The sequence below is a fragment of the Rhipicephalus sanguineus genome, chromosome 4 (assembly GCF_013339695.2).
Source record: "Rhipicephalus sanguineus isolate Rsan-2018 chromosome 4, BIME_Rsan_1.4, whole genome shotgun sequence".
NCBI lineage: Eukaryota > Metazoa > Arthropoda > Arachnida > Ixodida > Ixodidae > Rhipicephalus > Rhipicephalus sanguineus.
In genome coordinates this window covers 175120395-175133637 of record NC_051179.1, presented here as the reverse complement: position 1 = coordinate 175133637, position 13243 = coordinate 175120395, and the positions used below count along the sequence as shown (strand labels likewise).

Sequence of the window (13243 nt, the reverse complement as noted above, 5' to 3'; positions counted from 1 at the left end):
GGGGCCGGTTTCCCGAAATCGAAGAGCGTTGACAGCGACAAGGAGTTGTCCGACAGCGACGAGGACTGATCCATTACGCGACTCGTATCGCCGCCGTAGTGGTGACAGTTTTAGCGGCAAGGCCCGCTTTTTGACTTTGTGTTTTACTTTTTTGAAACTTTAGTTCTTTAAAACCCAAATGCTTGTTCTTCTGAATGTGCGAAGTTTGACTCCTACGGACTTTTTTTGTTCTCTTCTCTCACTAAAAATGGGTGCGCGTTACAATCGATGTATTACTTTTTTTTTTTTTGGTCGCGGAAAACGGGTGCGCGTTACAATCGAGGGCGCGGTAGAATCGAGTAAATACGGTAAACACGCTGTGAAGGTAATATGCCAAATTTGGTGTGCAAGGTGGCTTCATGTCATTGCTTTACAGCGATGTAACGAAGATAGCTTCCCAGCAATACACTGGGGATCTTTTCTTGAAGAGACCTCTGCTGGTTGGAGGTGTGGGCTTTATGCTAGAGCAAGTTATGCGCAAAAAAAAGATACGGTATTCAAGGACCAAGTCATCTTCAGTGCTGCCCATTGAAACGGAGATTGCAGTTACTTCAAAGCTTTCAATAATTATTTGGAATCTGTCAAATGGAATATATGCCATTACTTTGAATGTGGTTAGCATTTCTGTTTCTCAATTTTTGGTTTTCACTGGATTTTTTTTCCCACACTTTGGTTTTAACCCTTTGACACGCTATGTACAGTGAAACCTCGTTAATACGTACCTGCCGGGAACGCGGCATAACTACGCACTAAACGGTAGTACGCATTAAACACCAAGTACAAATTTGCATCTCCTAGCGTACGCCATCGCCGCCAGCAAATAAATAGAGTGCCACAGCAAATATTGCCTAAAGTACCCACCGCAAAGCCTTTTCTTTCTTTTTGCCAAAGTGGTGAAAAGATCCTGCCACACTGCACGACCGCCCGATAGCGCGTAGTGGCGACGCCGAAGAGCATTTCGAAACTATTGCAGGGTCCGGGATACGCGGTCAACCGACATAGCGACCGAACGGACAGTGTCTGCTTTGCGCGGTATATGTGCGTGCGTCTAACCGCGATCTGCTACTAAACGAAAGCTGACACAGTTCCAGTGAAACGCGGTACGGCCGCGTGGAGCCGATCGTCTCCCGGCTAGTTGCGTGCAGCGCGTCGCCTACTCTGCTCACGCCGTCGCTACCGGGCCGCTTGCTGTGCCGCGCGCGCGCATTTATCGTGGGAATGTTGTTCGTACCCACTTCGCTCCAGATCGTGCACAGATGCGGCGAGTAGCTTGTTAGGTTAACGCAGAGATGACGAGCTTCATGCAAGCGATGCGCACTAGCTCCGCGATGCTCTATCGGCCCTGGCAGCGGACGGAGGAGCGTTGGGTGGTCGCCTAATAAAGCGTGCAGTATGGTTACAACCGCGCTATGCTTGCTGTATCGTACACGCGCGTTTAGTGTGATAGCGTCAATGCAGCGAGGTTTCTCGGCGCCCGCGACCCGCAACGCTAACTACGCAACAGCGATCTGCTTTCACTTCCACAAAGTGGTGCGCGCCTGATGACGGCTTAGTAGTGTTTGCTGTCGGGCTAGTTGGTACATGGCTGAAGTTCTTCGTCCCTGCCCGAGCATTTGTGCCATTAATTCAACTTCAGCCTTGAAGACGGCCGCGCACAACGAAGCGGCAGCGATCGGCGGCCCAGCGCGTTCAGGTTGTCGCCTAATAACAGCGTGCAGTAGGCTTCAAAAGTAGCGCTGCGCCGCACGCGTGCCCGAGCAGATAGCTGAAGATACTTATTGTGATAAGGTTGTCGGCGATAAGTCATGTCGCGGTCGGCGCGTTCGTCGGTGGCCGCCACCTCGCCTTCGTTCTTTCCCGATGCTTACCCGCAAAGGCGTCGCCGCAATCGCGCGGAAGTCGGAATCGGGGATCGACTGATTTGCGCACTTCTCAAAAAGGCGGAAGACCTTTGGCGGCACATTCTGGCGTCGGGAAGTTGAGCGGCGCAGTAAAATATTATGGCACGAAAAGCTATCGCGGTACGCAGGGTACGCACTAACCGGTAGGCATAGGGCGAACCACTACGGCTTAAGCGGTCAGCGAATGCATTGTGCTCTATGGGACTCGGTCGGGGATTCGTCGCAACTACGTTTTATCCGTTAGTACGTTTAAAGCGGGTACGTATTAACGAGGTTTGACTGTACACAGTTGTGTACACCACTTGTTTTTGCTATTTGTATTAACTAGGGGTTCAGAAAGAGCGAGATATATCGAGCTTTGGATGAATTGAACCTCCTGCATAATAAGTTTGTCTTCATTTAACTTCATTATGCATTGTACTGTTGCATATGATCACTTTGCTGATGGCACTACCACGTTCGACGAGTCGTTCAATGTGCCGCTTCCTGCGAGTCATGTGAAAAGTATAATTTTTTCTTTGCTCAAACTGGACATAGCCAAAAATGAATTAGCACTATATTTCTAGCCTCAGATTTCATTCTATTTATGCCAAAACATAGCATCAGTGACTTCAAGATAAATAGATATTTAATTACAACTTAATTAGGATTAGTTGCTATAACACACATCAATGAACATATTACGACATTATATTTGCTGCAATAGAATGTTGAGTGCCTTGAAACAACGTTGTATCGATTTGACACGTTTACAGACAGTTCTTCATAGGTGGCGTCTGAAAGGGTTAAAGTTGGAGGTTCAGCCTTTACACGAGTACATATGGTAATTTCTCTGCAAGATGTTTTCATAAAGTAGACAAGTACCTGATCGTATCGCTCTTGCTGATTGAGGAAGGTCCACTGATGAAAGAGCAACTGCAGCCGCTCCTGGATGTAGTTGTGGCAAAGCTCTTCGAGGGTGGCCGCTGCACTGCCCCCTGCACCAGTGCCGCTCTGGGGCTGGAACCCGGGACAGTCCAGAACTTGCACTGCTGCCACACTTCGGCCAGAGCCTCCTAGTGCGCTGCACATGGAAGCACAACCGTTTACTCTTGGTGGTACGCACATGTTGGAGCTGCTTCAGTGTGGCAGAGGCTTGTTCACTATCACTCGCGTGATGGCGCAAAGAGCCAAAGGGCGCGCTTTAAAGGGGCCATGACATGGTCACCCAAAGATTTGCAGTTTTCAGAGAAAACTAGAAGTATAGGGTCTATTATGCTTATACAGATTTCAAAAGTGGGCCGTAAAAGAATACTTCAGTGCAAAACAAGCCCACCGCCGGCGACCGCCATTTCGCAATGGCGCGTGTGACGTCATGTGCAGCACAGAACAGAACCGTCATCTTCTACTAAATTTCAGCCGCTGCAAATCGTTCAATTTCAGTGCCAAGCTGAAGAAAGCTAAAATATCTCGATATCACGTGCAGCTGACCACGAAACGATATCGTTCGCCACAGTGCAGACCCTTGCACAGCTAGCTGCTTGTTACGTCACGGCTCGCGAGTGCACCACTGTTGCCCGACTCTCGGGCCGCTCGCGTATTTATAAAAATATTCGATTATAAATTACATGCTCGACCAAACGCGCTAAAATTTCGTCAGCTTATTTGTGAATGCACAACGATTAATCCACATAACACAGATTATGATTGAAAATTGGGTGTCATGGCCCCTTTAAAGGCCGTCGCCCTCCATGTCTATCATCGCGCTGCATGGATATAAGAGCCGGAGGGCCTCCGTACTATGACTTACAGGGTGTGGTCGCCTGTGCTTGCACGCTTATCTTTAGAGCTGTGTTCCACAGATGGCTCATAGTTCCGTACATCTTGTGCTCTCATTGCAAAGTTTGCGTTCAAGTCATAGACAGCACGGAGGTCACTCCGCTTGCTGCAGTGGCTGCATTTGCTAAAGAAGTGAGCTGCTAGCTTTTCTTCTTATAACATTCCAATTCATTGCTATCGCATTCATTGTTTCGTCCTTGCGCCGAAACTGTGACATCATTTCATTTTCAAAAACACAAAACTTTGCTAGAAGCAGTCATGCAGTTCCAATTGCTTGTCAACTCAATTAAAAGGTTTTCAATTATCTATATTCTACTTCAATTTGAATATCGTACTGCACACTAAGGGCAATACACGACTACTGGTGCTACTGTCAACGGTTGTGTTGTGGGAGAAGAGACAATAGTGGTTTTTCAGTGCGAAACGACACCACAAGAAACAAGACAGGACAAAGTGCTTTGTCCTCTCTTGTTCCTTGTGGTGTCGCTTTGCGCTAGAAAAGCACTATGGATTCCCCCCAACTAGCCCGCCAATGCATTGAGAAGAGACAAACACTATCTCATGCAGACAACAGGACCTGGTTGGTGGCCAAGGATAAGTCGTATACTGAGCCACTCCACTAACAACCACTTGCAAATAAGTGTGGCAGCAGTCACCTGCGCTGATGACGTAAACAATTTCAACCTTATTACATTGAGGTTTAAAGGGACACTAAAGGCAAATATTAAGTCGACGCTGCTTGTTGAAATAGCAGTCCAGAAACCTCGTAGTGCTACTTTTGTGCCAAGGAAGTGCTCATTTTGAAATAAAATCATGTTTTAGTGGTCCGCATCGCGTTAGCACACTTCAAATCACCCGCCTGAAAGCGGTATTTTGCACGTCACTGTTGCTGTGCCCAATGTTGCCCGTCTTTACTGCGTGACGGCGTGCACTGGCGGCGTGCACCATTTGGGCATCCGGCAACATCACATGCATGCGGTATTTTGTCAAACTTTCTGTCAGAGCGACTTTCACGCGCATGCAAAACATACGCAGCAGTACACGATACCGAAACTACCACTGAGACGTGACCGCGTGAGCGAAGCAGGGCGCCGGGTGAAGCCCAGTTCGGCGAAAACAGAACTTTTGAACCACGCGCGCCATTCCCCATAGCAACACCAAAGAGGTTCTTTTTTTCATGAATCAAACAGAAACGAACAAGCAGCATTCTATTATGTCTCTTGATGCACAGAAGGCTCTTTTTTTTATTGCAGCTAGTTTGATTACTAGTGATTAATTGTATTCAGACTCTTCCACGTCATCGGGATCACTTCCAAAATGTCCCACTCGTGGCACTCATCGTGTGATACATTTAGCTTAATTCCTCGGTAAGTAGGGCACTGCTGTTGATAACAGTGCCGTTTTAGATGTTGTCATACATTGAGCTTTCACTCTGGCATAAATTGTTATTTGCCTTTAGTGTCCCTTTAACAGTAGTAGCAGCACAACAGTGAAGCCGGTAATTTCAAGAGAATTTATTACCTTTATTATTAAGGTTTATGAACACTGACTCAGAAGAGATTAATGAGAGATGAGATAATTCTGTCACTACATCATGTCATTCAAGTTGTTTTCTGTGCTGAATGAAACGAGGGGGTGCAGGTGGCATTAGTGACACACGTTCAAAAGTTCTGTCCATGTAGGAGGTCAACTGCCACACTCACCGGTTAACAAGGGACACCACCACGTTGAACACTTCTTGGTAAAGGGAGGCCACAAAGTCCTGCAGTGGCTCTGCAGGATCTCCAGCCCCGTCTCCTCTGCGTAAGGAATTTGGGAAAACAACAACTGTTGTTGTTAACCACATTAAAACACACAAACAGCATACAGAGTGAGAAAGTAGCAGGCCTTCATCATAATATGTTAACATCTACTAATTGTAAAAGTACACAAAAATGACACGAGAAAGTTGTTTTAACCTATCTCTGCTTGCCACAATTTATAAAATGCTTAAGACATAGGAGCAGCTGCTGTGCCAGTGAGTTATGTGATCATCACCATATTAATCCCAATTGTACAGAGGAAATAAGTGTTCCTTTTACAGAAAAAAGGAATCGGTACAGTCGAATGTCTCTGCAATGAGAAAAAGTTCATAACTTCCCAGCTAGACTGCAAACGCTGCAATGCGCAACCATAACAAAATGAAGGTCTTGAACTTGTTCGAACTCTTTGTTCGCATTCGTGAAGACTGTATTGCTTATATGACTGCAGCTAAGTAAATCATAGCCGGCCATTTGAATTCACAGCTGCAGCACTTGTTAATGTTTCCAACAGACCAGTGCTTTCTTTGTAAGCCATAATATGTATACAAGTTAGCAAAATATTTCCGATAAGTGAAAGAGACTACACTGCTTTGACAGACATTAATAGTTGGTGGATGACGACACTTTCTTCAATTCTGCATTTGCAACAACTCTACCTGGCCATATGAGATGGAGAACTATGAAAGGAAAGTTGACCAACATTCGACTGGATTAGTTACCTGAATTAAACAATGAGGAATCATAACAAGGGCATGAGAGTAAAAAAACGTCACTGAGTTTGAATGCTGGTGTATACATGTAAACACAGACACATTCACACAGCATTTAGCAGGCACTTTGAATGAGTCACCATGTGTGGATGTTTTTAAAAAGCTCCAGAGCTGATCTTGTTCATGCCTTCATAGGCAACTCAGGAGGCCAGACTCCCGGCGCACTTCCGTTCTCCGAATGTTCAATATAATATAAAAAGTCGAGCTTAGTATGATGGTATATGAGAAATTGCACCATTTCTGAATGGAACAGTTTACCTTTCACGGCTCTACACAGCATTGACTTAATTGCTCAGATAATTTCTTAGATTCTGTACAATGCCTCGACATACTTACTCCAACGTTCATCTGCCGTACCGTGCATTACTCATTATTCTGTGGCCTAGCTTTCCATGCCGTGTTGTTTTGTTTATCCTTGCACACTTATATTGTTCTCAATGTTTGTTTTGTTACATTTCATACTTACACAATGCCCCTCTTTCATGGGCCCTTTACAGGCCTGCAGTATTTTTGTAAATAAGTAAGTAAATTTACAGCTGTGTTGCAACTACAAAACCTTACACTCAGTCATTCTGATCTACAATCAATAAACATTGGCAGAGGCAATGGCCAGCTCCAAAACACAGGAATCCAGGTAAGAGCACAAGTCCTATCAAACAGTCAAGCAAGCGTAATCGTGCCCCAGGTGACAACTAGGCTTCTAACCACATCCCATGATGCACCTCCAAACCCACAGTCCCAGTCTTGGGAATGCCAGTGAGTGTGCTTCCTGCATACCGTGCAGGTCCCCGGCTGTTGCCTGCAGCTGTCAGAAGTGGCGAGTCGAGGGCCGACTTGGCGAGGTCCTCGACCGACGTGCCAAGCAGAAGAGACGCTCTCTGTGCACTGGCCGCTCGTGCAAACTGTGGCCGCCCATTCGCACCTGTATGAAAAAGAGCTTGATGTGAAAATGCATCAAAACAGTATATTCACGGGAGCTAGTTGGTTCATAGCTAACACTCGTTTGAGCAGCGGAACTTAAAACGAGGGACGAAAAGAAGACCGACAAGGACGCCGCTGTCCCTCGTTTTCAGTTCCGCTGCTCAAACTAGTGAAAATGCATGCTGCGTCATTAGCACAAGGTACATAAGTAGACAAATATCACAATGAATATTCAATACACTGTATTAAGTTCATCAAAGAGTCAATGTCGTCGAACACATATTTATACTTTAGATCTCATCAAGGATCATAAGAAGGGACGTTAAACCCCAGATATTATTAAGGATCATAAGAAAGACATGCACATCGGCTAGCACAAGTTAGACTACACATTGGAGTACGGATTACAGGTAGGCTTCTTGCATAGGCAAACAACATGTAAGCATTATGGTAGGAAAAAATAAGAAATTAACAGATTGCAATAAAGTTACAAGTAAACAAAATACAATCACGAAAGTAGACAAGCAGCATAGGTAAATAAAATGGTAGGCAGTAGTAACAAAATAATACATGCTACTATTACATTGAGGATTAGACAAGTGGCAATAAGCTATAAGGCACATTTAAGGTATTTGTCATTCAAAGTAGGATTTTGCATAAAACACAGCTTTAGAAAGTATAGCTTTAGAAAAACCACCTGTTACACCGAGAGGATTCGAACGAACTACGGCAGGCAAAAGCTAGCACACCTCATTCCTTCAATTCTAAATTCAAACAGCATGGTTATCGGCATAGTGAACGAAAGTCGTTCAACAACAGTTTTCAAAAAAAAGATACACGCTTATCTACTCTCGCTTCAAACATGATATGTCTGTTTTGTTCTGCGTAAGATTGCGCATCTCATGTGCTGTCTAGGAAATGTAATGCACCTTAAATTTGTGCAAGCCAGCCACAGTTCTGTTCACTTCACGACCTGTCACTTGTTGATAACTGTTCAAAACTACGACTGTATTATTAAAGGATTTTTTTGTGTGTGTAAAGAGTGCATGTATAAGTGTCTAAGAATTTCTTTTCTTTCTTCCTCTACACTTTTATTTTCGCCGTATCTATTTTTTTTTTCTTTCTACAAATCTGTACCTATTGTATTTTCGCTGTATTGAATTTGTGCTCATGGTCTAAAGACATACTGAGTGTTGTGCATTAGTATTTTGGTCTGGGCGGGGATTAGCGCATTGTCAGGCATTTAGTTGCCTTTTCGCCATCCCCTACCATTAAACCACTAGATAAAGATGTATGCTTCAATGATGAATAAACTTCAAACATAACGAAATAAAATGGCAAAAAAATCAGAAGTAACACAGGTATGTCACAATTGTAAAGCATATATCTTGTTCTCGACTAATATTACAAAAGTAGATAAGGCTGGGCTGTTTGTAATAGTTCGGTTCAGTTTGTTCTGTTTATGTGTCGTTAAAGTATGATTTACATGGATCTGTGCTCTCTTGGCACAGAACCATGAAAAGCTGTCGTCCCTGGACACCCACACATGCAGTTTAAGCGCAAGTAATAGTTATGGACCCGGAATATCACTGGCACTATACTGGAATCACTCAGTGAGGCCAATGAATGATCAGTGGGCAATGGCCATGATTTCACTAATCTCAATTTTCAATGTTATTTTCAGCTTCAAGATAAATGGGCTTTATTATGTATACAGTAACGAATATATAAACAGTAAAACCTCCTAATTATGCACCTGCCAGAAACGCGGCATAACTATGCACTAAACAGTGTCGAGCCCTAACCACCAAGTACAAATTTGCACCTCCTGACATGCGCCGACGCCGCCAACAAAGATATAAATACAGTCAGGGCCGTAGTTTTCTTTGTACCGCCCTGCGTCGCTCCAGGCCGTGCACGGCTGCGGAGAGTTATCTATGCAGCGAGTAGCTTGTTGCGTCAATGTGGTGACGCCAAGATTTCTGCAAGCAACAAACACTCCGCGATACTCGACAGGGTCCTGCACAAGAACGCGGCACTGGAGAGAGGCGCAGTGTATCTTTGTCATCGCTTGATAAAAGCGTGAAGCGGTAGACATACGGTTGACCTAGTGTGGCACTACAACAGCACTACACTAGCTGTTGAAAGTGTTCCCACACTAGAAGGCTGTGAATGGTAGCACAGTGTGCTTACCGTACAAACCGGAATATAGGCCGGACCGGAATATAGGTTGAACCCCCCACTTATAAGTACTGAAAATAAAAAAAAAGTACATGGAATAGACAAAGTATCGGAAGGTGCGCACCTTTACTGTGTAACAAACGCAATTTCAAGTGGTGCACGGTGAAAACGCCATTTATTTACACGTAAGTTCCACATGGCAGAAAGCCAAAAGATGGGCTCAAGCATTATCTTCGTAAAGCGTCACAACCGTCTTGACAGCATTAATTTGGATGCACTTAGAGGTCACCAGTAGCAATCACGACACGAGCGCGGCTCCCGGTTAAACTGTGCAACCTTCGTTTCCACCTCTAGATACGCTGCGGTCTAGCACCGAAACAGTTTTCTTCTGAACGCTGCATGTCGTAATGTGATCCTTCAGTGTCCGCCAGTAGCGAATGCTTCTGTGGTGCACTCGATCTGCCCGCTGATCATAGCCATACGTGCTGCTGTAACCAGAGCTGCCGGCATCGCAGGAAGCAACAAAGACACAGTATCTGGCGAGATTGGAAGAGCGAGAACATCCGCGCAAAGATAAGCTTTCAGTTATTGTTTGTGGCTCATGGCTCCCACTTGCGTTCACGTGCGCTAGCATCCCAACACACCTTTCACACACTTCAGACCAGATTTCTTCGTGCCTTCGCGAACTTGATCCCTGTTTACTTGAAAGCTACTGTGAACTGTCATTGGCCACTGGTCGAGAACAAGATAAAAAGCACCTTGGAGCCCAAATATATGCACGAGACAAAACAAAAACGCTTAATGAGATCGCCCACGGCACAAGGCTGATGGTAAACAAAGCGATGCCGATGATTGCGATGGCGATGGAGGTGGCTGACTTCAGTTGCCCATAGTGGCCAGACTTGCGAAATTTTCCTGCCAATGACTGACATATAAGACGGGGTCGACTTTTTAGTGCTCTTTTTTGAAAAAAAAATTCGACCTATATTCAGGTTTTTACGGTAGGTTGTGCAGTACACTTAGAATAGCACTACGCCACAAGCACGACTGAGCAGAGAGCTGAAGATGCTTATTGTTATCGAGAGTTGTCCACGGCAAGTTATACTGGTGTGTTTGTCGATGGTCGCCGTCTCGTTCTTTACTGATGCTTATCCGCAAAGGCATCTCCGCAATCGTGTGTAAATCGGACTCGTCGGACTCGGTGATAGAGCGGTCTCTGCTATTACCGAAAGGACAGATGAATGACCATTTGCGACACACTGTGATGCTGGTGGACGAGCGGCATAGTTCGCTTTTATGCAACGGCACGTTTTCACGGTACACACTAACCAGTAGGCATAGGACAAGCTCAGCGAATGCACTGGGCTCTATGAGACTACGTTTTAACTGTTATTATACTTAAATTGGGTACATATTACTGAGCATTGACTGTAATGAGGTCATTTTCGTTGCACATACGAGCTTGTTATAACATGGTGTAACTAAAATCTAGTGTTCATGCCTGCCACGATGAAGATGTTTGTCCCACCCTGGCGCAGCCAACGTCCCTATTGCCAGCAGAGCCTCAACTTACTGCGCAGGGCTCCAGCGTGGCCCAGATGAACAATGGCAGCCAGCACAGTCCACAGGACGCGGCTCTCGGTGTCCCGTACCCCAAGTGTCTGCAGGGAACCCTGGACCAGCTCCCACATGATGCGCGCCTTCTTCTGGTCATCCGGCTGAAATGGGAGATGGTACAACAAGACAAGTATACAGATGATGCGAGAAACCCAGAATATGGAAGTTGCATTGATTGATTGATTGATTGATTGATTGATTGATTGATTGATTGATGGATTGATTGATTGATTAATTAATTCATTCTTATAGTGAAGCATCATGAAGGGAGGGACTAATGAATACAGACAACTATACAAAAATGTGAACACAGACAATCAACAGCTACATAATAAAGCATGATATAGCATAAGAATATAACACAATTTAGATTGAGATGATAATCACACGATAGAAAAATAAAGTATATTACAAACCGGGCTGCTACAGTAGTCTGAGAAGATAAAACAAAAAGGTGGCAAGAAAGCTTTGAGAGAATAAAACATTACTGCTTGCGAATGCATACACATTCACTTGTTTGTTTAATTATATATTCAAGGTACTTTACCGGACCCAAAAAGGGCACTGTGTAAGCTAGGCAAATATGGTGCAAATATAAAAGAAAACATGCATAAAAGATCCAGGGCAATAAATGGGAAATCACTATGAAGGGCAAAAATAAAGAGCATCCACAGGTGTGGCACTTGAGGTTACATTGCGAAGAATGAGCATGAATACTTCACAGAAAAAGTCCCTATACAAAGAACACCAATTTTTAACTGCACTGACAAACACGGACAGAAGAAAAGGTAAGAAGACTGGACACATCCAGTCTTCCTTTCTTTGTGTTTGTTAGCCCAGTTAAAAAAAATGGCAAAGCTTGCACTAAGGCGCAGAAGGCTTGAAACAGTAAAACTGGATGATTCTGAAGACTAATCTGATTGCTTCTAGGTTGTTTCTAGGCCTTTGCTAGGTGATGCAGGTTGTTTCTAGGTTGCTTGCTTCTAAGTTGTTGCTAAGCTTTAGCTCGGTGATGCTAGATTGTTATTACGTTTATTCTCAGCGCAGAGAGGTTCGAGTTAAACCACAGACAGTCACAGACACGACATGGACGTCCAAACTGCAAAGACAGAAACTACTCGCGCTGAAACCAAGCACTCGCACCTCTCATAGACCTACGCACACGTCGCTGTTGGCGTAGGCCTTCCATCGCTTCGGGGTCTTCTCACAACTGCCGTTGCCTTTCCCATTACTTAGTGTTCTCTCGCTGTTCATACTCGGGGTCTTCAGCCCGCCGCCATCGCTCACAGCCATTTGTTGTGGGGCTATCTGTTGCCTTTTTCATTTTTAGTGGACCAGTGGCGAGTAGTGAGATTAACCCTATTTCTGTGGCACATACCCATTTATGATGATGATAGTTTTTTGGGTTGTCAGACAAGGAACGATTTGCTGAACAGCTTCGCTGTTAAAAGCCTTTACGATGAATGTGAACCAGTTGGCACGACTTGGTGCTCTACCTCACAAAACACAAGAACAAAAAGAAACATAGTTCACGAAAGTGAACAAATTTATGACGCTAACGCAAGAGGTACAACCTAGCTGAATGGCGCTATCTTCACGGCTACCATGTTTAACAGCACGCATACATGAATGCATGGATATCACTGAAAGAACGCACCGAATGCAAAACCAGACGTGTGCGTAATTACTTTCATGAGTTACATGCACAGATATATGCACAGTTTTAGCTGTCTGTTGTGGCTGCTGCAGGTTATACATGGTAAAATGCCATACATTTTAAAACTGAGCATAGTTTGCAAATACAATCTGTTGTGAAGACCCGCAAAAAATTAAAAGAAGGTTTGGGTGATGTGCAAAGTTCCCCTTGAGGTGTGGCTTCACGGCAGCGTGTATTCCACCTGGCAGGGTGGCTTCACAAAAATGTAGCTAATGCTGCTGTGGAACTCTCAGGAAGGTTATACGCAGGAAAATATGTGTGTTCAATGACTTTAAATACTTTGAAAACCTTGAACACTAATATTCAAGCTAGTCCAAAAGATTATGAATGTTATAATATTCAATCAAATATTTGAAATTTATCCAATATTCCCTGAAGACTTCATGTGTGCATTGCAACAAACAGCACGAATGCACTTTGTTATCATTTCTTCAGCAACATCGGTGCATAAATTTATTCCTTAGAAGCATTGACTGT

At 44.5% G+C, this 13243-nt stretch overlaps 1 protein-coding gene across 2 annotated transcripts in view; it reads right to left on the bottom strand.

The window, feature by feature from the left end:
- Positions 1–13243, bottom strand: part of LOC119390908 (unconventional myosin-XVIIIa) — a 257327-nt gene that overhangs the window by 176207 nt on the left and 67877 nt on the right. For both annotated transcript variants that reach the window (XM_037658613.2, XM_037658614.2), the window contains exons 9-12: positions 11006–11150; positions 7108–7252; positions 5462–5557; positions 2805–3003 (exon numbers count right to left, since the gene is read on the bottom strand). In XM_037658613.2, the coding sequence (XP_037514541.1) occupies positions 2805–3003; positions 5462–5557; positions 7108–7252; positions 11006–11150 (585 nt within the window). The remainder of the gene's footprint in view (positions 1–2804; positions 3004–5461; positions 5558–7107; positions 7253–11005; positions 11151–13243) is intronic.